The sequence below is a fragment of the Melanerpes formicivorus genome, unplaced genomic scaffold, assembly GCF_026170545.1.
Source record: "Melanerpes formicivorus ecotype bairdi unplaced genomic scaffold, bMelFor1.0.p_v2 SCAF_6, whole genome shotgun sequence".
In the NCBI taxonomy this organism is placed as follows: domain Eukaryota; kingdom Metazoa; phylum Chordata; class Aves; order Piciformes; family Picidae; genus Melanerpes; species Melanerpes formicivorus.
The window spans coordinates 18190131-18213839 of record NW_027142358.1 but is presented as its reverse complement, the minus strand read 5'-3'; the positions used below and the strand labels follow the sequence as shown (position 1 = coordinate 18213839).

The window sequence follows — 23709 nt, the reverse complement described above, 5'->3', positions numbered from 1 at the left end:
GGTAAAGAATCGAACAACGCGACATAAAGTCTTGAAGTCTGAGAATGTAATGAGTTTAGCATTCAAATAGTCTGTTTAATGGGGCACTTAAAGACCTTAGGTATATGTTACATTCAAGATTATACTTGCTCAAACAGCCAAAAACATGCCACAACATCATTCAAGGAACGCGCTCTTTACTTCATTGTGGTCATTAGGCACTGCTCCAGCGAGAAACTCGGGAGCGCTCACTCACCCTTGCAGCCTTGGGTGCATTTTCTGAGGTCTCCTGTTAACCGGAGACTTCCGACACCAAAACCCAAACAAAAGGTAGCAATGACAGCACATGCTGCTCAGTAACACAACAGCAGCTCAGGAGAATGAAGGTAACCTTAGACGGTTCTAAGATTCTACATTTCCAAAGACTAAGAGCCCCTGTTTTTCAGCGTGTCCCAAACTTACCTAGACCAAATGGCCTTTTCTTACCTGTCTCGTAACTGGGACTCACTAGCCATTCAGTTCAGACTGATAAGTTCATTTGCAGTTTCTGTTTAGCACAGAACTTGTTGGGCATTTTTTAAGGAATCTCACTACAAAACAAGGTCCCTGCTAACTGGAAGCAACAGCAGCATGGAGGTTCTGACCTAGCACACATCAAACTGAAGGCGACATGCCGTGTATGCTGGGACGTACTAGAAAATGTCACCTTAACATACAGGTAGAGCCCCTTTTGAGTCCACACCACCCTGCTGCATGGAGGCAGTCCTGCTTCCTGCGCAGCAGGACAGCCTTTTGGGAACAGATAGCCCTGTTGCATTGTGTTGCTCAGTGAACATTAGAATGGTGTGGGTTTAGGCAGTCGCTGGGAAAATATTTTATGGCTTTTCACTCCAGATTAAGGTAGCTTTGCTTTGATCTATACACATGCTTTTAGAAATGAGATTGAGTATAAAAAGCACCAAAGCCACTCAGACTTAATAGCAAAGCAAAAACAAGATAAGGAAACTTTATGACAAGAAACAGCATTAGTAGACTACCCGAAAGAGCTGAGGAATGTGGGAGGACCCGTAGGGTTTGGGGCTGCTTTTTTCCTTGGAAATACATGAAACCATGTATCATCTCTACTTTTTAACTAGTTGGGGAAGGCTCTTAGTCCACCAAACATAATTTGCTGACATTACTTTCTCCCTGTTTCTGAAATGCAATCAGCATTGGAATACACACACACATACATACATGTAAAGACTGCTGTGCCACAGCAATCTTCACAAAAACATGACAAAAATGATTGACAGATGGGGTAAGCCATCACCATATAATGAAAACACTAATTTCTGCAGGCAGTCAACATTCCTTTCTTCTGAATTTCAGAATGGTTGTGGCTTCAGCTGTCAACATTTGGCAACAGCAGAATTGCAATTTCATTATTTTTTGTTGCCGTGGCAAGCACACAAAACTAAACCTCAATTTTTTTTTTCTTAATACTTCTGTGCATTCTATTAACAATCTGGCAGCTGCCTTCACAATTCAAAGGTAGCTGGATTCGGGGGGGGGAGGCGGGGGGGGAAGGTGGGGAACCCATCCATCACAAGATAAAATTATCTTTTCATTTATTCTTTGCTCTGGGTAGGAGTCCGTGATGAGGCACGATCAGGCAAGAACAATAAGCAGTTAATCACAGAAATGTCCTTACTGTAAAAAGGAAAACCACAGAAAAATTTTAGCGTGCCTATCTGGATTCCACACAGTATCTTCCTACTTCACAAAGCAGTGAAACCCCTTGAATGCGTGGACAGTATTAGATGCAGAATTCAAAAGTTATGTCATGAAAACACTGGAATTTAACCTTCTCTCCCTACATCTGTGGAAAGACTTCTTTCCATGGAAAAACTACTGTGTTGTGTAAGTGTATTTGCAACAACCACTTTGTCCTTATTAAACTTCCTTTGCCATTATTGCTGTACAAAGGTATTGAGATTTGGGCAGTAAAGCTGAACAAGAATTTGACTTTTTTGGGGTTTATGGTTTTCCCTCTTGATAAAAGCATGTTATTACTGATCTGTAACTTACCTTTTCCATACACCTATTCAGATGTTATTCACACATTTTTCCTATTACAAAGAATAAAGTCCTTAACACACACACACGAGAATATTTCAGAGCAACAGGCACTGACACTTCATCTAGTTCTTGGGTTTTTAATAGTGATCTTAAAATGGACATTGAGCCCTTCTTTTTATAATTGTTTTGTAGCAGCTTGTCTGCAAACTGCTTGTGTCAGTGAAACTTCCCTAGCATGCCTATGCAGAAGTCAGCCAGCATGCAGTGTATCAGTATCTATGCTAAAACATGATATCGCATTACGAAACTTTCAATTCACATACAGAATGACAAAGCTGTGTGTTACTTCAGAAGTTAATTATTTCTACTTCTTGTTGGATCATGCTTCTCTAGATCAGCTTTAGACAAACAGTACTGTTAGAAAAATGGCTTATATTAAAGTCTTTTCTATCAGGAAATAGGAGATCAAAAAAGCACTGAAGCAACAAGACAGTGGTAAGGCACAGGCCCTGTGTCTGTAGAAAGATTTCCAGACTAATTAGGATTACCAATACTGGGCAAATAAGATTGGATGCAGCTATACTAAAATAGTTTGAACTTTTCACTCATGCGATTTTAAATGCACATCCACCCAGATGCAGCCTGACATGGCTTTTGCCTGGTCTAGCTGAAACCTCTCTCATTTGGAGGCTGTACAGTTCTATGTACTCATGTGGTGGTGTTTTCAACCTCATCCTGCTTCTCAGGTAAAAAAAGCACCAGGTATAGATAGCCTGGGCACAAGATCCTAGATTTATCTAAGTAAGATTATGGCATGGTAGCCACTGATAAAACCAAAGGACCTACAGGTCTTTCAAAATCAGTTTCACTCACAACAGCAGTCTGCAGTGCAACATGAAGTGACTGATCATCACCCTCCATCTGGACAAAAGCAGGAAGAGAGAATTAGTAAAGCTTTTTAATAGGTATACAGATGCTCAGTAAAAATCCGTTTTGGCAATAGCCTAATAAACACTGAATCACAGAAAAGTCAACCAGTTAAAACAATGCAACAGATAGCCAAAGCTTTTGTAAAGAGTGGATGAGGTAATTTGTCTGTCTGTCCTTCAGACTTCACTATCTTTACATCAGTTAAGTGCAATAAAAGCAAAAGTCAATCTCCATAACCTGTTGTTTTTCTTCTCCCTATTTGCTGTACTGCTACCTATACTGTTGTTATATTCAAAGTTTCAGCTTTTCTCACATCTGGTAGGGCACTGAAGCCTAGAGGAAAAAAAGGAGTTATTTTTAACAACTATTCAAAACACTAGTATAGCAAACAAGTTTCAGGCTCTCTAAGCAAAAAAAAAAACCCATGGACTTGAACATCCTTCAATACCCACAGAGATGGCAACAAAAAGGCAGTGACTGCAGTTCTGCAAGATCAGGGCATCAAAGTCATTCTGCAGCAGTTCTGGTTAACTGCCCACAACTACTACATACTTATTAAAATCCAGACACCTAGTATGCTTCTAGGCTATTTCAAGATGTTGGGGCAAAACCAGCACACTTAATTCCTTACTGTAGGCTTCAATACTAGCTATACATCTTGCAATCTATGCAAGACGTTAGTACAGACAATAGTGCTTGTGTTACTGATAAAACTAAACAATGTGCTATATTGTCCTTAAGACAGTGAACTTCTATAGTCAAGTAATGTTATCACACCAAATTGTTTCTATGTAGGTAGAAAAAATGGTGTATTTAAGTACACAAAGCTTGGAGGTGACTAATTTGTAAGTTTTTAAGTCACCTGTTGATTTAGTGAACAATTTTGCTATTACTCAGAATAACTTGTTTAAGTGCTAAGGAAGAAAACTAGTCTTTTGCTAACAATTTGAGTTTCCCCAGTAGCAGCTGAGCTGCTCTTTGTATTTAAGCTGCCCTCAGTATTTAAAATTTGAGATAAAAATTCCATAGCCTCTCCTGCTAAAAGTATCTATCTGGGTTAGAAAAACAAAGTAGCCCTGTTATTAAAAGTGTGAATGCTAACCAGGGTTATTTTGATAGAAATTGGCTAAGAATTAAATACACATGCCAGCAAACAGTTGCAACTTCTGGTGGTAGGGTGGTAAGGAGTAGTTGGTCACAGTGAACTTCTCACTCTAGCCTTAAAGATATTAATCCTCTTACTACACTGAACTACTTATCTATGCAACTTTCTTCTACTGGAGCAAATAGAAGTGCTTTACTGTAATGTTTATTTCAACGCTGCATTTCTTTCAGCACTTATTCTTGATCTTTGTACAACAAATCATCTTGAGAAGGTTCACAAGCTACACATTTCATGTTTTCAGTGTATGTTTTCCATGTAATTCTTTGTGAACATCCTTTTTAAGGGGCTGCATTCATCTATGGTGATACAGACTGTGTCCATGTTGAAATATAAAATCCTTGCTTCTTAATTTTCACAACTTGACAGAAAAGCAATGTATTGAAGCACCTAGTGGAGAATCACCAAGGATCTGAAATGGAAGACTCTGACAAGAACATGTATCATGCAGAAACAGGAAACAAAGATACTCTACTAAGCAAGATACATTTCAGGTCCACAGCATCACTTCTGCAGTTTCCATTTCCTGAGATGTGTTTATGTGCCTTTAATGGGAATATGAAAGACTTTGTGACACTCCCAGCAGAATACATAACTCGGGATCAGTCTTTCTTCCTAGAACCAAGTTACATTCTTTGTCACTGTTTCTGGTGATACTGATTTAGTCATAGAAAAATTTAAACTTCAAAGACATCACATAAATGTTGCCTGAATATTTTGTTCATTAGATAAAGCTTGTCAAAGCCAGAAATTCATTTAAGGAATGGAGACATTTTTCTAAGTAAATACAAACAAAACCCAAGAAAACACCCAAGCACCAAAACAATATTGTCTTCTTTCACTAACCTGTTTAAAAGTATTTGCTTTCAAGTATTTTCCCCCACACTCATTCTGCTTGTATCTGCTGCCACTTTTGCCACTGCATAAATTGTCAAGCACAGTACATACTTAAAATGATTCTGTAGGAAGTAAAACTCAAGCATTTCATGGATACAACATTTTGGTGGATTATAAACAGGTGATTTTACTATATTATTTCCTTCTCTTGATTTAACTAAGGTTGTATTTGAGTGCTAATCATTTGACAGAGGGACAGAATGGGTAGTACGATGATGCACTGATAGTGTTGGAAACTTTCAAAGTCAGTAGTTATGGTGGACTACCAAAGCAGTATTTTAGAATTACAAATTGTTCATATATCTTGCAGGTTAAGCTTACCAGCTGAGACCTTGGAGAGGGAAAGAAGATTGCTCGGACAGGTAAAAAGGGGAGTGGTAAGGCTAATTGCATTTCAAGCCACAACTCTTGAAGAATCGATCCACGTTGTTCCCCATTCCTGTGGTTTTACAATTATAATCCAAACATTCACAGAAAAAGTCAGCACCCTGAGATGATTTGGCGAGTTCTTTTCTGCATATGCCAACTATTGTTCTACTAACAGACAACCTGAGGGTGCTCTAGCTAGCTAAAGTTGAAAAAAATACTGGAGGAGTAAAATACTTGCAATTTACAATTTTTCATGTGTAGTAAGAGATAGATTATAGTCTGAAAGGATTTATGGGATGTGAATGAAAGTCACTTCAGTGGGGACAAGACAGATAAAAAGATGATTAAAGACCTACACCAAGCTAGACAGGCAATACTCCAAATGTTAAACAGGGAGGCTAGTGAAACCCAGAAAGAATTCTGAATTGTAGTCATTAGACTCATATGGATATCAATCGAATTGTATTGTTTTGATTCAGGGGAAGCCCTAGTTAAGCATATTGAAGAGGACTTAGGAGAAGAGGCTCTGAAGTATTGCTGTTCAGTGTATTTTTTTTTTACCTCCAGTGAGTCAAAACCTAAGTATGAACATTCTGGAAGCTTCATGTCCTAATGACTTTCTTTAATATTGCGAGCCAGGTTATTTTTAGGGAATATATGGTCACTGTGACCATACATAGGGTCTTATCTGATGCCCTACCTTAACCACCCTATGATTATTTTATGCCACACCCTGTAATTATTTTCTGGTATTCTCCACTTGCATTTCTATTAACAAATTTTATAAAAAGTTTAATATTCACTTTTGTCACTACACAGATAAAGCACCTGACCAGAACAAATAACCTGCATGATAGTTTCCACTACCCCAAATAAACACATGAAGTTTTAATAGCAACTAAAAAATAAAATACACAGTTTACAAACTGACTGTTTTTGTTACAGAAGGCTTAAGTAATTAGATCTCAAAAATTCCAGCTAATGGAGTTTTTTAAAGACCATTTCCACATCAGTCAGAATCATTAACAGAGTTTCACAATCACAGGAGTAAAACTAGAGTTCTTAAATAAGACAAAAGCCGAGCGGATAAAGAAGGAAACTGAAGAACAATGGAAGTCTAGTACTTATTTTTAAAAATTACTTTTAATATAAATCTGAATACAAAAATAACCAAAACACTCTATGGTCATCTCAAATCTTCAAGGTTTTCTCTATCAATTCCCTGACAATTTGGCAAGCGCTTGTTTTCTCTGTTCCGCAGTCATGTACTCACAGGCCTCTAGAATATTTACTATAATTAAAGTCTGTTGAACTGTTTTTGCTTTTACCCATATTCTTCCATTCATTCCCAGCACAAGCTCAAACGGGTACAATTGTGACAACTCTTGAATTATTTCACATTTGGGAGCCAAGAGTCTGTAAACAAGATTTTTAAAAGTCAGAGAAAGAAATACTCACATTTGACAGACATCACGTTATAACCAATCAATAACTAAACTGCAGTACTGGTGTAATGGGAATTACTAAAGCAACACCTAAAGGTAAGATTATTAAATTGCACATACATCCAAAATAGCAATGCAGCATCAGACTGTTACTTCTCTGACAAAAAAAATGTGCACCTAGAAATGGGAGTAGTTGTGAATTTAGTTTTCTAATTCTATTCAGAAGTAATACGTGAAAAATTTAAAGTGAATTGATACTTTTGTAACAAGTCTATGATTTAATAAATTCTAGAAGTACACTGTTTGATTAACAGTTAAAGTGCTACAACATAGAAATTTGACACAAATTAGTATTTTTCAAAACACAGCCTTCCTTCTCCTCCAGGAGACAGTAACAGCAGTATAGAGAGCATCATGTATTTATTAGGTGACAGCAGACCAAAAAGTAACTGTAAAGTGTATTGTAATACATCTAGAGTTAAAATCACGCTTCCACAGGCTCTCTCAAATGAGAAACAAACATATCACAATTTTGCAATTTACTTGTAATATACTGTTCTTTACCTGCATATCAAGTGATAGAATGAGAGGAAATGGCCTGAAATTGAGCTCGGGCAGGTTTAGAGTGGGTATTCGGAAAAACTTCTTTACTGCAAGGATGGTCAGGCATAGGAGTAAGTTGCCCAGGGAGGTGGAGGCACTGTCCCAGGACATGGTTTAATGCCCATGGTGGTGTTAGGTCAATGCTTGGCCTCAATGATCTTAAAAGTCTTTTCCAAACAAACAAACTCCAGATTCTATAATTTTATAATTACAGTAAAGCAATTACACAAATTGCCAAATTGTCCACACTGCTTAGAGAAAATTGTTGTGCAAATCCTACACACCATATCACATGTTAGAGTGACTACTTACTTTTCTTAGTACTTACTTTCTTATTAGACCTAAGGAAACTTTAAAGAGGAAACCGTCTTGTCCAATTATTCCCATTCCAGTTGATCTTCCACTGCTATCTATACAGACCATCTCTGGTTCCATATCTTTATTTGCTACAAGGAACTGACCATAAATAAGATCTCCCACCTAAACAAAGAATCACACAAAGAATTGTACATTTCCAAGTAGTACTCAGTTGATGAAGATCCTCTCTTGAGGACACAAAACAGTTTTGAACAGGAATTTACATTTTCTCCTCTCCTACTAAAGGTAGGACCAATTATCTTGTATCACTACTGGAATTTGAAAGACAGAACTTTTAGAGTTGTATTTCACAGCATGATCCTATTGTCAAAGTAAGTGCCAAACATGAATCCCTCTTTCTTCAGACTATAAGGGTATTAAAAGTCTAAGCAAGCTACTCTTGTAATCCTTTATCAGAACAACAAAACAAACCACACTAACCCATTTTTTCTTGACAGTCTGTTTTCACATTCCAGTTATGTGATGCATGCAGAAGTCAGAAGCTGTGGCATTCAAGTGTCACAGAAAAAAAAAAATTCTACTAGTATCAGGTGATGTAAAAGTCTGTTTTGAAACCCATGCTTCAGAGGCCCCCTTGGATGCACATCTGCTTGCAGATAGCATCATGGGAAAGTTCAAATGTAAGGAGTAAAAATGCCTGTTGTATGACAGCCACTAAAACCCACTAGTTATATATTCTGTTCAGAAACCTCAGAGTGCTCACAGTCAAATGGTGCAAAAACTCTGACAAGAGTCAGGGCAAAATCAGTGCAAATAAACCTGCACTCCTCTTTTGACACGTGGCTTATAAAAATAATTTTACTATGGAGAAATTAAAAAACAACAAAACAAACAAACCAACCACAAAAAACGGCGTAGAAGCACCACCAAACGACATCGCTAAAGTGTTAGCGCCAATAATCGAAAGCATTAACCTGCACATTTGGCCTGTTCCTCTTTGTGGCGCCTTCAAAGGCCAAGTAGGACAGCGACGCCTGTTCGCTCCCCCCGACGTCCAGCTTAAACACGTCTCCCGCTTTGGCCGTCACTATTCCTATTACATGGTCTCCCTTGACCGGAACATACTGCAAATAGCGGTACAGAATAGGGGTCAAGCAAGTGCGGACGGGACGGGGAATTCCCTCTGCCCCGGTGCATCCCCGGTCCCTACCCTTTTCTGCTGCGAGTCCACCCAGTAAACACCGCCCGCCGCACCGCCGCCCCCCGCCTGCCGGTGCCGTAGCAGGCCGCACTTGGTCACCAGCAGCCCGGCCCCGCACCGCCGCAAGCCTGGCCCGCACAACAGACGGCCCCGCGGGGTCGCTCCGGCGCCCAGCCGCAGCCGCTCCCCGTCCTCGTCGGGGTGAGTGGGGAGGAGCAGCACGTCCCCGGGCAGCACCACTTGTCCTACGCAGGCCTCGGCGGCCATTCCACGCTCCGCCGCCATTACCGCGCAGGCACACAGCTGTCGCCGGGCGCCGCGCAGGCGCAAGGAGCGCCGAGGCACCTCTGCCGGCCGTGGTGAAAAGCGCAACGGCAGCGCGAGCGTGGAGCGTCTGCGCCTCAGCAGCCCCGTGAAACGCGTTAACAGAGTGCCGGCGACATCGTCTGGCCGGAACATTAATCCCCGCCACGGAGTGTGCTTTCTACCTCACCCGCTTTGCGTATGAAATAGCGAAGCCAGCTTCTTACCTTGCAAAAGTCAGTTTTATGAGGTGGTTGCTTCATTACTCCCATGCAGTCTTTGGTTCTGGAAAGCGTTCGTTCTGCAGCCTTTCACTTCTACTGGGGAAAAACAAAGATAATGCAATTAAGTTTCAGAATTATTAAAGATGCTGTATCAATCGCTTCAGCTGCAATTATTTCCAGGGGGTTTCAATAGCTGACTTAAAGTTGCCAGTAAAGCAAACAGCTGGTGAGATTTGAGGTGAATGTCAGCCACGAAGTTTGTCAGTGAAGAGGAAAGGTTATTTTGCTTTCACGTTGGAAGCCGAACTTAAAAGTGTGGGAAATTACTGCTCTATTTAAAAAACATACCCTATACTTCGCTACAAAGGGCTCACTCAGCGCTACCTCCGGTTCCCTACACGAAATTTCCAAGAATATTGCCTTCCTTAAATTGCTTTCTAACCTTCCCATTTATTTATACAGAGAGACTGATTCGGTCTCCACATCAACCAGGAAGGACCTCTGTGTTGCCAGCTGATTGTGTTCAAAACTGACTGAAGATGTTTCCCTGTGGAAATCCCTTCTCTTACAAGAGGAAACTGTTCACGCAGAATTGGTGTTAAACTTGTTCAAAATGGGTTTGTCCTGCGGAAGACCCTCATCTGCGACCCCAAGGAGCGGTGACGGACACTTCATTTCGGCCGTCTCGCTCGTCAGTACTTCACCGCCCTAGGCTTCCGTGAGGGACGCTGCCCCGGGCGTTACCTTCCACTCCGTGCGCTGGAGGGCGGTGTTGCTTAGCAACACAGCGCGTTCCGCAGCGGCACGGGCCTTGCCGCAGCCTCTCAGCACCGTGGTGGCCGCCACGGCGTTGGAGCGAGTGAAGAGGTGCCCATCGGACAAAGAGGCTGTTGGTAGGAGCGAGCTAGGTGTGTACGTGTGGACTGCTGTCCCGCGACCGAGCTTGGGGTTCCAGGAGCCAGCGAGCAGCAGGCCTGCTCTCTGACGAAAGGAAAAGTGGGGAGAGGTGAGGGCGGCGGTAGCGCAGGCCCACGGCACCAGAGGTAAGGTCGTAACAGCGCCGAGCTCTAGCGACAGTCCATAGGGTGCTGGGCGAAGCAAGGTAATGTACCAGGCTCACCATCCGAACTGCACTAGAGAACCGTATCTAAGGAACAAACCCACCCGGCCCATAGCCTAGGGAAGCAGTAAATGCTACAATCTGCGCTTAAATAGAGCCCGGGAGCAGAGGACGTGGGTGGAGGCTCCACGTGACACTGGTAGGAACAGCTGAGGTCTACCAATACCATTAAGGCCCAGAGTATTACTTACGGACCCGCCCCCTCTAAACCCTGCGTGAAAGTGAAGAGCGTGAGATGCTTTATATTTCTTCTCTGGCTGGCCGTGCGGCGCTAAACTATATGGTCACTGGAGGGGGCCTGGTGTCCAACGAGCGCCGTTCCTTGAGAGGGAGGGATACGCAGCCTCCGCCGGGCGTGGGCCCCGCGAGACGACTAAATTCTGTTAACAGGATGTGTCAGCGTTTCAGAAGTCCAGTTTCAGATGTGTTATGTATTTACTCTGTGTGTGCAGAGATTTGTACCTTTCATAAACGTGTATCGTGATTGCTTCAGGCTCTGGTCTTGCATACATACTATAAAGATAGCTTTATTAGTTCAAACAAAAATCTATCATTAATCATTTACAGAACTAAGTTGCTGTTCTTCATATATCTGCACAGAAGTTTTCTATGCCCTGTTCTAGCTTTGGAATTTTTTTTTTCTATCATGCTGACCTAGAATTACCAGTGTATTTCCAAGCAGTTTCTGAATTAAACAGTATAGGAGATTTTACATTAAACCACTGTTTAATGTAAATAACTCTCTTCTATTAATTGCTAGGTTAATAAAGTGAGTAATGTGCTATTCAATATTTGGTGTCTAAGGCAATTTAATTCTGACATTGATGCTAATGTCTACCTGTTGTTAGTAGATGTGAATGGAGTCTCAGTATCTGAAGAGATGTCTGGGAAGTTGCTTGAAAAAGGGACTGGCAGAGGTTGTAGAGCGTCGGCCAGCAGATCCAATAGAGTATCTGGCACATTGGATTTACAACTACAGAAGAATCCTAGATGAAGAAAAAAAGGTGGATCCTTTCTGGACAGAAAAAAAATCATGATAATATGACTGATGCTGTTACTTATTTATTTTGTTTCCCTCCAATTGATTCTGTGTTACCCGTGAAATAGAGAATGCTGGAGAGGGTTGAGCTGGAACAAGAACGGGAGGTGGCCCTAATGGAGCTTGAGAAGTTAAGAAAAATTAAAGAAGCCCTACTGATCCAGCAGAAACTTGAAGAACAACATCAGGTTAATGATACTTAATAGTAGATAATTATAAACAATATATGGTGCTGTGGCATCTTGTAGCTGTTTGTATACTTCTGATATATTTTTGTATACTTCTGTATTTTAAGAATTTTAATCTCAAGTTTCTAAATAATGACTGAAATTATTAGTCAGCACATGGGAAGGAAAACTTACATCCTATGTGGTAAAATCCTATTAAAAAAGTGGAAGAGCCTAAGCTAAAAAGCAACCAATTTAAGATTTACATGAGAATTAACTTAAGCAGAGTAGCTTCTGTAGTTAATTATGAACAAGAGCTGGTACAAATAAAGCTAGAAATTAACTGCAACACTTTTTGACAGGCTTTTTAGGAGGCCTAGGAGTAATAACAGACGATTGTCACAAGTAACTTCAATGTAATATCAGTAATGTGACAAAAGGTAATGAGAATGTATACATAGTTATAGAATCCTGAAACTGATTGGGAATCAGTGAATGAAGATTGCCTATTACAGCTCTATATATAGCCTTTGCTTAGCTACCTGAGCATTCTGTTGGCATAAAGCAATTTGAATCCTATAATATATGGACTTTTAAATATGAGAACTAATTTCCCTATTTCCATTTTTTTATAAAGGAATCATGTGGATTTGACTATAAAGGTAACAATGACGTTATCTGACTGCAACTTTTTTCCATAACTGACTGTCACAATGTTAAAATCAGAAGTGTAATTTTGAATCTGTGCTGATCTTGTTGAGCCCAGTTCTAGTGTAAGATGCATTCATTCTATTTCACTTGCACTATTTAAATTTGAAATTTATTATTTTGCATACCAAAAGTTATGTGCTTAAGAATTTAATGTCATTTAAAGTAGTAAATGGAGAAAGATAACATGAGATTGTGTCTAGAGACATTTCACAGACAAATAAATTATTTAAACTATAGGAAAGATGTTGAGCAATACTCAAGTTAGACACATTTTTTAACCTAACTGACAATTTTGGCTATAGTCATGTATTCAGGCATGTTTTGCTTTTATGTACCAAAAAGGAATGTTAAAACTAGTTGCTTCAATATGACTGTATTTGTAGCATCTTGTTCTGATTTAACCCTAGCCAGCAGCTAAGCCCACACAGCTGCTTGCTTATTTCCCTCTTATGGGGCGGGGAAGAGAATCAGAAACATAAAAGTGAGAAAACTGGTGGGTTGAGATAATGACAGTTTAACAGATAAAGCAAAAGCCATGTTCATGAGCAAAGCAAAATAAGGAATTCATTCACTACTTCCCGTCAGCTGGCAGGTGTTCAGGAGCCCAGGAAAGCAGGGCTCCATCATACATAATGGTTACTTAGGAAGACAAATGACATCACTCTGAACATCCCCACCCTTCTTTCTTCCTATCCCTAGCTTTATATGCTGAGTATTATGTCATATAGTGTGGGTTAATCCCTTTGGTCAGCTGGAGTCAGCTGTCACAGGCATGTGCCTCCCAACCTTTTGTGTGCTTCCAGCCTACTCACTGGTGGGGTGAGGTGAGAAGCAGAAAAGGCCTTCACTGTGTGTAAGCACTGCTCAACAGTAAAACATCCCTGTATTACCAACAGTTTCCAGCACAGATTGTAAACTTAGCCCCATGCCTGCTACTAGGAAAAAAAAATTACTCTCTCCCAGCCCAAACCAGAATAAAACCACTCATAGAATGCTGCAGCCAACAGTATGCTCTGAGCCCTAGTGGTGTGAATGTGAACAGTTAGGTCATGCAGTTTCTGAAGTTTTGTTGCAATAGGTCTTAGGCTCACAAAGAGTGGACACTTTGTATTAGATATTTCTGATTGGAAATGTTGAAGGTTGATGATGAGGATGGTGAATGCTAATAACATTGCTTACCAATCTTTTCTATAGATTCAATTCTATATCGATTAATCTGTTTATGCTAGATACTATGTAAAGTATCAAAGGGCTTAATCTAAAGTGTAGGAGATAATGAATGTAGACTAGTAAACAGCATGCAGAATGAGACAGTACACTTAGTTGTCTGCTGCTTCTTGGTTTTAATCCCTTTCTATCTACGGGAGTCTAAAATCTATGAAATATTGAGTCATATGATACTGGAAGGGATTTATATTCTTGCAGTTATGTTTGATGCTTCCTTTTTTTATGTAAGATTTCAGTTGTGATATACATTGCAAGCAGTGGGTGGGGAAGATGAATGTGGATGTTTTTTCCTTATAATTTGTCCTTTTTAAAACTGTCTGTAGGATCAGTTGGAACAAAAATGTGAGGAGTTGGAACAAAAACCTGAGGAGTCAGAACTGCAAAATGAAGAAAATGGCAAGGTGTTGCAGCGCAAAGTTCAAGAGGCTTAAAGCAAGGCTTAGTCACTGATTTGTAACTACTGTTAATCAGCTGCCTTTTCCAGATGCAGACACTAAGTGTGAAACAAAAGGCAGCAAACCCATGGGTGTTAAACTAATGCATAATTGGGGAGGGGGAAAAAAAAAAGTGAAAATGAGGGAAGAATGTCTAATGCCTTGTTTCCAGTCTGGGTTTTATACATGACTTTTTGTCTGTTTATTTTTACTCAGAACAGAGCATAAGTGTATTGCAAAATTTAGTGTAAAATCATCTTCTTTATAGACGCTTTCACATTCCTTGATCTTACTTTTGAGAAAATATTATAACTTAATCATGTCTAATTTAAGTGTCTAGACAGTAATGTCATACAGTATGCCAGTGTAAAGCTCATTTGCTGTACCTGGAAAAGGAACTGTGGTTTGGAATTGGGATGCCTCTTGATTCTGAAATCTTCCTAGTGCACAGGAATTTATACTAACAGAAGAGTGCGTATGTAAGTGTGTGGTCTTTTAATGCTATTTCATACACTGATAATTGGCATGTTTATCTCAATAAAGCTTTTAAATGTGAGTATTTCTTAAATGTATGTGGAGCACGTCATTTGTTAAAGATATGTATGTTTTTAAAATACAGATAGAATTACAGAAGGATGGCAGTGTGAGAGCGACAGAAAACCTGAACGTGTAGTTTAAATAATAGGTATTTTGAATTAAAAAAGTGATAAAAATACCCTTAACAAGCATACAAAGACCATATTTACATACTAACACATTTCTGTAGTGCACATCTAAGTACTCTCTCTATATTAACACATAATGTCATTTTAAATATATCTGGAATACTTCTAACTGAAAACTGTTCATTACCATAGGAAAATGAAAAGATAGTAGATGAACTTACAGAGAGACCTGGAACACCTAATTTGACCACAGTTGAGGAGCTAGATGAGAATGAAGAGTTTGAGGTAAGAATTTAGAAATAACAGGGATATTATAAATGGTTGAATCTTACAGCTTTTCTTTTCTGTGCTGGTGTATCAAAAGGTTAAAACTGTTGCAGCTAAGTCTGTGCTGGTTTTCTCCTATGGTTTTAAGGGATTTTGGTCACAACCTCTAAGCTGTCCATAGCCTGTTCTCTGATGCACGTTAAGCCATTCTAAAACACTGTATGGTGTTGGCTGACTAAATTCTCAAGATTTAAAATACCTTTTTATGTTCAGATGTCACAAATGGAAATAAGGATATCCTCAGAGAGGAGGCAGCCTTCCTTTGCCACATGAACAAATAGTCATAAACAACTTGTACTAATTCAATAGTGAAATTCTAGTTCAGAATTTATATTCTGATACTAATATGCTTTATGCTTAAGGTTACTTTAATTACAGTCTGTTTTATAAATGTTCTCTAAATGTATGAACACACTGATTTTTTTTTAGGGTCAGGTTTTCACAAGTGTTTTTCTCCCTAAGGTAAATCATATGAATTCTCAAAAACTTGTATAGCCTAGATTTTTATAATTTTCTGATAATTACATATTAAAAAGTAATTGTGAGGCTTCAGGTATATTTTATGTGTTGTTAAATAAGTGAACTGCAGAACCTAATGTGAAAATGAGTAGTAAATTTACTTCTTACTTGCTACTTCATTCAGACTTGCTGGATTTTCTAATAAAAGTCCGGTGATAAACATCATATTTCACTGAATGGAAGCATTCATAATTACATTGATAAATTGATGGAATACCTACAAAGTTCAATTAATGTTAGCAACTAATAGTAATTCTTTCTTTTTTTTTTTAAAGAGTATAACAGATCCCATGGCAGAAGCAAAACAAGAAAGTTCCCCACTGATCTGAAAGCAGTAAATATATTTTCTACTCATTAATTGCTGATCCTGAAATTTAACATTGTAATTTGTGTTTTATGTATACAACTGATTTCCATACCAGTTGTTTGAGTTTCTGTGCTATAAAGTCTGTGTTATAACGTCCGATAATTTGGTGTTTGGTGACTTGATTTTATTCTTAAACCTTGTAGTTAGCACAGCTGACGAGGAAGAAAACTGTAATTGAAATGAAAGCAGTGACTCTATTTTCTACTTATTGCCCACTGATTCTTGAAGTGTAGCCTTAGTAATTACAGGTATAATTGATTTCACAAGATTCCCCCCACCAGTGAAGGGATGGAGTCATGATCTCCAGACGTGTTTAAAAGACATGTAGATGTGAAGCTGAGGGACATGGTTTAGTGGTGGACTTGGCAGTGCTAAGTTAATAGGTGAACTCCATGATCTTAAAGGTCTTTTCCAACCTAAATGATTCTATGATAATTTTGGAGCAGAGGATACAATATTATAATTTTCAATCAGTATTAAAGGAAAAAAGATTATTGAAAAAAGATTTTTCAAGAATTTGAATGATTTCTGGCTGACAAAAGGAGGGAATGCTCTAAACGTTAGACGATGGAGAGAGGGTTGTGCATGTAAAACTCACATCAGAAGATTTTCCATCTTACCTGGAAGAAATAAATTGAACTCTCAGTCAGTAGACAGATGCATTAAAAGATTTTGTCTGTCTTAGAAATCATGAGAAGCTTTTTGCAACACTAGGTGTTTATTCTAGGCTTTATAATAACCTTGGCTGGTTATAGTGTGATACTAGGTGAACTCTTAAGTGTCTGCGTATCAGTTTTGATTAGTCAAGTCTTAAAATCATTCCTGCATTTACCTCACATGTGCAAGTAAATAAATTATATCTATTTACCATTATTAGTTCTCAAAGATTCACTTTAATAATATTGGGAGAATATTTAGTTTGATTAATATTTATCTTTAAAAATAAATCTTGTAAGCCTTAAAGATCGCGTTAATTTTTATAACAACAAATTTCTGTAGTCAGTGGTATCTTCATATAGGTTGTCAAGAATGTTCTGTGTCTGCTTATTATAAATGGAAAAGACACCTGCATTAAGTAATCTTAAGCTTCTTAGCCAAAACATGCCTTTGTATCTTAGTATGTTCTGTTAGTACAGGTTAGTTGAACAATTACCATGAAGTCGTCAATATTTTATAAAGAAAATACTCTTCATTACAGATTCAATGTCTGGTTCTTACTTCTTTTTCCAGTTTTAGGATGAAAGAGATTTTAGTTATAGTTTTGCTTTTTTAAGTATTTTGCTGCATTTGGGAAATTGTTAGAAATATCTATATACTGAAGAGGGAAAGGTCAATCGTAATAAATATTTTTCTGCTCTGACTTGCTCTGTTCATGTAGCTCATATTAAGCATAATACCATCTATATTCAAAAAGGTAAGCTGTATTTTTTTTAGAGTATGGTAATACATAATTTTTCTCTTAATAAAGTATGCTCCTTTAAAAAGTCCTGTTGCCCTCTTTATTGCCATATTGCTTTTTGGACATTTAATTGTCATGTCTTATATGAACATACTTAAAATCAAAAGAGAAAAATTTCACTTTCCAAGTATAAATACTTTGAAATGTTTGTGTAATATTTTAAGTAATGAAAAACTGATCTACTTTTGTAACTAGGTGGTCAGGCTTTGCTATCTGTGTTTATTCTGCATTGGAATAGGTTTGCAGTTTCTGTGACAGTAAAGAAACGTTTCTGTGGATTGAATATGCCCTCATGGTTGATGCCCAGTAAAGCAACTCTGTTATAATTTATCATTATATTTATTAGTAACAGTTAAAATAATATTATTTTAAGGCCACACTTTAAGATACTACTGTTCTAATAACCCCTCTTTACACTGTGTGCTCAGCAGTTTCTTGTGCCAATCTCTGAAGCATTGTATAACTGGATAAATATGTGGAGTTTCTCTTTTGAGCCAGTAGGTATAACTGAATCTAATTATTGAGATTAAAATTTTAGCAAATTGATAAGTAACTTTCCATCTTATATCCAGCATTTTGACTATGAAAATGTCAGTCTTCATACAGATGTCATATCTAAGTAGGCAATGTGTTAAAGTTAAGGGACAGTATTTTAAAACCTGCTAGTAGATAATTCTAATTACTACTTCCAACATGTGGCTTTAATTTTGTATCTTTTCATAACATTTGTATCTTAGTTTGATTTTGTCCACTAGAGTGCATCCTAAATAAACACACTGGTGCCTCTGTCAGTTATAGCCCATGAAAATTACAAGTTCTGATTTTATTTTTAACTGTGGCTTCTTTGTGATCTTGTAGTTCATGTTCCCCGTTCCCCTTCTAGAGAAATTTTTGGATGCACACTTTTAAGAGAAAATTGCCTAGCAAGAGTCAAAATAAAATGGTAGATTCCAATCTACCTAATCCTTTGTTGGTCTATTATGTACTGAAGACAAGTTCTTTAAATGTTAGTTATAGTAATTCACATGTTTTGTCAGAATTTGATATGCATAAGCCTGGTGCATTCTACAGCTTTATAGGAATTCTTATGACGGATATGGGACCAGAGGGTAAACGGTTGTTGGCTCAGTGCTTTCTTAAGGTGCAAAGCAGCCTGTAGGTCACTTGGAAATGTAGTTCATAACAAAAATGACTTCTTGGGTATCTAAGCCTGGAGGGAAATTAAGGCAACTTAAAATCACCTTTTCTTCTCCTGAAATTTCAGCCTTCTTTGAAGTATAGCAAGCTAAAGTGTGGAACAGAAAGAGAACAGAGGAAATGGTACTATTCCTTTGTTACTGCATGTGATGTGATTGCAGAAGTGTTAATACAGTCTAACCTCTGCATAAAATCTAAAGTTGTATCTTGGAAAAAAATGAAATTGCCTAATTTAATTTCAGTTAGAGCTTACGTTCCCTTTGAATACATCTTTGTGGAATGAAGAAGATGGAATTCTGAGGCAGATGATAGAAAATGTTGCTGACAGGTTGGACTTGATGATCTTTGAGGTCGCTTCCAACCTTGGTGATTCTGTGAAAATAAGATGCTAAATATTGACACAAGGTTTATGAAGTTGTCATTTTTCTTTCTTCAGAATAGGACCAGACTTATTTAGGCTGCTATCAGACCCCATATGCAAATCCTCCAAGGAACATGCTAATAGTAACATACCCATTCACAGCTGTTCTCATTCCAGCAATACTGAAGCATAAGGATGAAAAGGGATATGGAGCCCAGAATAGGACAAAATGAATCAGATTAACTGTCATTCTGCTCACAAAGATGGAAATTTAACAGTGTGAAAAGCTTTTCTCCTAAAAGGAGAAATATATTTTGCAGCAAGCACACTTCATTATCTTTTGACAGAATAGACTTTATTAAGTCTGCAGTCCTCTTTCTTATCTTGGATGATTTTGCTTCATAGTCTAAAGGAACTAACATATCTCTTGTAAGCAAAGGCTTTATACAGTAATTTGCTAACGGTGATGAGAATTGGATGAGTTGGTAAATTCAAATTACTCTGAACTTTGCTAATACAATTTGTTCATATTCAAAGTCAGCTATTAATAACTTCACTTCTGTGATGTTTTTCTTGTACTTAGGTTAGATCAAGAACAGTGTTGTCTATTGACTACAGCTAGAAAAGAGTACCTAAAACTGTTACTTGCTGATAAGGACCAATCTATGTTTTAAATAGCTTACCAGTAGACTTGCATTACCATTGCAAACCCTTATGCAGCCTTTGTGCTTTACACTTGTGTATTTGCTTCAATTTATATGATGGAAGTAGCTATACTATTATAAACATGTATATAGGTATTATTTGGCTGATAGTGTAATAAAGGCAAGGCAGAGGAAGATGCCATTTACTCAGGCTGCCACAGTGTAGCAAACTTTTTAAGAAGCAGAAGATTTCACAAAATTTGAGAGCTCCTAGCTGTATATCCAACTTAAATTCTGTGGGTCTTCCCTGTTCATCTGCACCTCATAGATTCATTTTAGTAACTCAAAATCATGCTTACCTTAGATCTGAATTGTTGTAATTTATGCTACTATTTTTTATTATTACTCTGGAAGATGCTACATCATGAAAAATTACTTCCCCTAGAGCCTGTATGGAGATGTTGAGTGCTTCCATTTTTCTTTAGTTGTAGAGTACTCATAATCATTGGCCATTTTGAAAAAATGTTTAGTCGTCCAATTCCTAAAATCAGTCTTTTGATTATATGGATATGAGTTAATTGAGGAAGAGTTACAGTGGTTATGTTAAATAATTTTATTAATACCAAACATGTTTGTAGTGGCTTCTGAAAGTAAATCCAGTGGCAAATGGTCAAGTGATACGACAAGTATAGAAGTTTGCGGTTTTCTTCTTGTTCAGTAATCTTAACAACTGCAAAGGCCTTGTTGGTGTCTCTTTTCAGACAGAAAAAATCAAAATTCTTCCTGACGTTTTGCATCCTGCGTATGGGTGTGCACTTTGCATAACTTACAGTTTCAGTATACTTTAAATGATGATGTGAGGTTTGTGGATGATTGCCAAGAAAAATTGATATTTAGAAATATCATACAAAAGTTACCCTGATAATCTTACCCTCTCAAAGGAGTATTTATCTTTATATATTTGTATATATGTGTATTATTCTATAAATACTCTTAAAGGAGTGTTTATAGAAGGTTTAGGAATCTTTTAACAAACTCTTGAAGGAGATTTTTCCACTTTCTTCATGGATCTGAACAGAGGTTGCTTTGGTAAAGGATTTTTATTTTTTTTTTTTTTTTCATAGTCTTGGGAAAGTAAGCATGAAAAATACATGGGTTCAGTTTGCAAAATCCATTGGCCTTTGAGTTCAGCAAATTGTTTTCTGGACATTATTTTACTGAGTGGCTCCTCTACAATTTAGACATAGTCTAACAGATTCCAGATAAAGAAATTAGATTTTTCCAGGGGAGAAGGAGGAAATAGAGGAAGTATATCTGAACTTGATCAGTATCTTCATTAGTCTGTTTTTCTTAATCATATTTTCAGCTCTGTAATACAGCTGATTGTTATTGTTTTGTTTTTGTTGTTTTTTTTTTTTTTTAAAAAAAGAGGCAAAACAGGTTTGGGTACACAGAGGATCTCAATTTTGTTCTCATTGAAGTGACTGAAAATGCCGTGGTTGAAATTGTAAGATAACTGATAGATCTCTCTACTAACATGAGCATGAGTTCTGTCTCTGACAAGCCATCTCCTATTTATTAAACTTTAAATATACTTAAAACATCAGATAATTTATAGTCTCAAACTGCATGTAGGGAAAGATACTGCAGAAATAATAAAAAGAGATGAATCATTGTGGGGAGGGTGCGAAAGAGGACAATAAATCATTCCCGTTGCAGCAAAGGGGCACTGCAGCTCTCTTTTGCTCAGCTTCAAATGGCATTCCTGGGAGTGTCTTGGCTTCTCCAATTGTTCTGCTTTGTTTCTACTCCACCTCCTGAATGTCCTTTCTTCTACAAATGACTGGCTGTTTGCAGACACACCTGTATTTGGTTCATTATTATCTTAAGCAATTGTGGTTTTGCCACGGATGTGTTTAGTAGATAAGTTTTTTAAATGCTATTTGTTTAGCTGATAATTGTAACCCTGGATACAGAATCTGTTATTTGTTTCATTGTAAACCTAGCTGCACTGAAAAGTTACCCTTAGGCACTGACAGCTGAAAATTTCTAGGGCTGTGAGGTTCTGAGACAGCTGTTCTTCAGCATTGTTTCATTTGGTATATGTAACTATGTGGAACGAATAGAAAAATACACCACTATTTTCTTTCTCACTTGGCCTTAAGTATTGTTGTATTTGCTTGTATTTTAAAAATATTTAGTTAGGTTTCTTGGCAAGAGGTATGATCAGTCTGAAATACTATCTATTCTCTTAATAGATCATGTTTTTGTAGATACTAATATCTGTAAAATAAGTGTTTTCAGGCCTCTGTTAACTCAAATGCATATTCCCATATCATTCTTACATGACTTTTCTACCTTTGTTTTTTTGAAAATTATCACTTGGAAACTCAGCATAGTTACATAGTGCATGAATCTGTCTTAGGATTTACCCTAACTTTGCTTGGCACAAAAATCAGGACAATATAGCCAGACCTATATATTTCTATGTGCTTGGCCTGTAAATTGGATTTGTTTCCTTGAGAAGATCCAGTATTGCTTGGCCGTTCCCTGGAATATTGTGATTTTCTTGATGAAATACAATTTGAATACTCTGCATTGCAAAAATGAAAAAAATTATTTATCTTAATCCTTAAGAACCAAATGTTGAATTTTATAGTCTTAATTCATATTGCAGTTGCAGACACTAGATCATATTCAGGAAGGGGTTTTATTAGTTTAAGTCTTTTTTGCATGTTTCAGTACAACAGGTAAGGTGTGACAGTCTTAGTCCTGACATTTTGCTTTGCTAAAAGTATTCTTGTTGCAAACAGTCAAAATGAGATCTTTACACATCAGAAGTCCCAATTGAGTTCGTAGCTAACGTAGTGCTGTTTGGCAGAAGACTGAAAATTTACAAGACCAACTTTTTCTGTTTTTCAATAGAGAGTGAGTAGGCTGTTGGTCACAGAGAATATATGGAATAAGAAACCACTAGGTGTCTTTATAGCTAAACATTTTGGAGGGATCATTCAAAGATTCTCTTTTTTTTCTGTTTTTAAACTTTGATAATCATATGAATTGTTTTTAAAATTGCTTTTTAAAAGGATGTTTCTTGCTGTTCTCATAATAAACATTGTGTTGGAAAAACAATGGCATGGGTAACATGATTCAGTTGTGCAATTGTCCCAATATCTATGAAAGTTTGTAACAAGTTTGAGGATACTGTCTTGAAAGCTTAGAGTCTAATTAGTCTAAGCACCTTCATCTGTCTCATTTGAAGGTATCATCATGATTAGGTTCTTTCAAGCATCCTGTGATGTCAAAATACTTGTTCAGAGATGGAGAAAGCAATAGGGAAAAGGCTTGGAAGAAAAAATGAGCATCATAATGAAACTGGGGGATTACGACTATGTCTATAAGCCTGAAGATCTTTTGGTGAGATTGAAATTTTTGATTTTATATTCCTTCTATGAATGGGAAATTCTTGTGTGTTCTGGTTAGTGTGTGCATTTTTGTCTAGTTCCATTTATATACTTGTGTTGGTTCCTGTTACATCAAATGTCCTCTGTTTAAGCAGATATCTAAGGGTATTTTTCACTGTTTTGTTCCAGACTTGTTTATCTGAAACTGCTAAATGACTAGTTGCACTGAAATCTGTCAGACATAGCTGGAAGATAGGGATGTTTGCTGTTTGCTAATATATTTGCCCAGGTGAAGTATGTGAAATTGCTAATTGAATGGCAACCTTCCCTGGCTGAACCAACTGTGGTGACAAGGTCAGGTTGAGGGATTTTTTGAGAGATGTGAGCTATCAGTCTGTTTAGTTAGGCGTTTCCTGCCGACCTCAGAGCACCAGTAGTGAATTTGAGCTCTTTAGTAATGATGGTGGGAGCATTTCTGAAAAGGCTGTGAATAACCAATGGACAGAGATCATGACTAAAAAAGTTGCTGGATGTGTGTATCTTTTTCTTCAGATAGCCATAGGAGTCTAATTCTGA

The 23709-nt window shown here is 37.7% G+C and overlaps 2 protein-coding genes across 7 annotated transcripts; one reads left to right on the top strand and one right to left on the bottom strand.

The window, feature by feature from the left end:
• Positions 1 to 6522: 6522 nt before the first annotated feature.
• On the bottom strand, positions 6523 to 9280 carry EXOSC3 (exosome component 3). Its single transcript, XM_068139955.1, has 4 exons — positions 8975 to 9280; positions 8739 to 8888; positions 7775 to 7926; positions 6523 to 6814 (listed from the first exon to the last, which is right to left on the bottom strand). The coding sequence occupies exons 1-4, from the start codon at positions 9248 to 9250 to the stop codon at positions 6613 to 6615; spliced, it is 780 nt and encodes a 259-aa protein (XP_067996056.1). The 5' UTR covers positions 9251 to 9280; the 3' UTR covers positions 6523 to 6612.
• Positions 9281 to 10278: 998 nt separating this feature from the next.
• LOC137441942 (DPY30 domain-containing protein 1-like) lies at positions 10279 to 23140 on the top strand. 6 transcript variants are annotated; one of them, XM_068139964.1, is made up of 7 exons: positions 10279 to 10400; positions 11464 to 11616; positions 11720 to 11839; positions 14080 to 14157; positions 15048 to 15140; positions 15977 to 16035; positions 22992 to 23140. In XM_068139964.1, the coding sequence occupies exons 2-6, from the start codon at positions 11470 to 11472 to the stop codon at positions 16028 to 16030; spliced, it is 492 nt and encodes a 163-aa protein (XP_067996065.1). In that variant the 5' UTR covers positions 10279 to 10400; positions 11464 to 11469; the 3' UTR covers positions 16031 to 16035; positions 22992 to 23140. The 6 variants fall into 6 exon arrangements, with proteins under 6 accessions (XP_067996065.1, XP_067996059.1, XP_067996061.1 ...); XM_068139958.1 differs by lacking the exon at positions 22992 to 23140 and having other exon boundaries at positions 15977 to 17521; XM_068139960.1 differs by lacking the exon at positions 22992 to 23140 and having other exon boundaries at positions 10285 to 10385; positions 15977 to 17521.
• Positions 23141 to 23709: the final 569 nt, after the last annotated feature.

Bases quoted from the DNA above. Each gene is read 5' to 3' on its own strand.
- EXOSC3 (XM_068139955.1), bottom strand. From the start codon at position 9,250: ATGGCGGCGGAGCGTGGAATGGCCGCCGAGGCCTGCGTAGGACAAGTG. The intron at 8,889-8,974 runs GTAGGGACCGGG...CGCTATTTGCAG, and splicing joins TGGACTCGCAGCAGAAAAGG to TATGTTCCGGTCAAGGGAGA. The intron at 7,927-8,738 runs GTTAATGCTTTC...TTCTTTGTTTAG, and splicing joins GGAACAGGCCAAATGTGCAG to GTGGGAGATCTTATTTATGG.
- LOC137441942 (XM_068139964.1), top strand. From the start codon at position 11,470: ATGGAGTCTCAGTATCTGAAGAGATGTCTGGGAAGTTGCTTGAAAAAG. The intron at 11,617-11,719 runs GTGGATCCTTTC...CCCGTGAAATAG, and splicing joins TCCTAGATGAAGAAAAAAAG to AGAATGCTGGAGAGGGTTGA. The intron at 11,840-14,079 runs GTTAATGATACT...AACTGTCTGTAG, and splicing joins AACTTGAAGAACAACATCAG to GATCAGTTGGAACAAAAATG.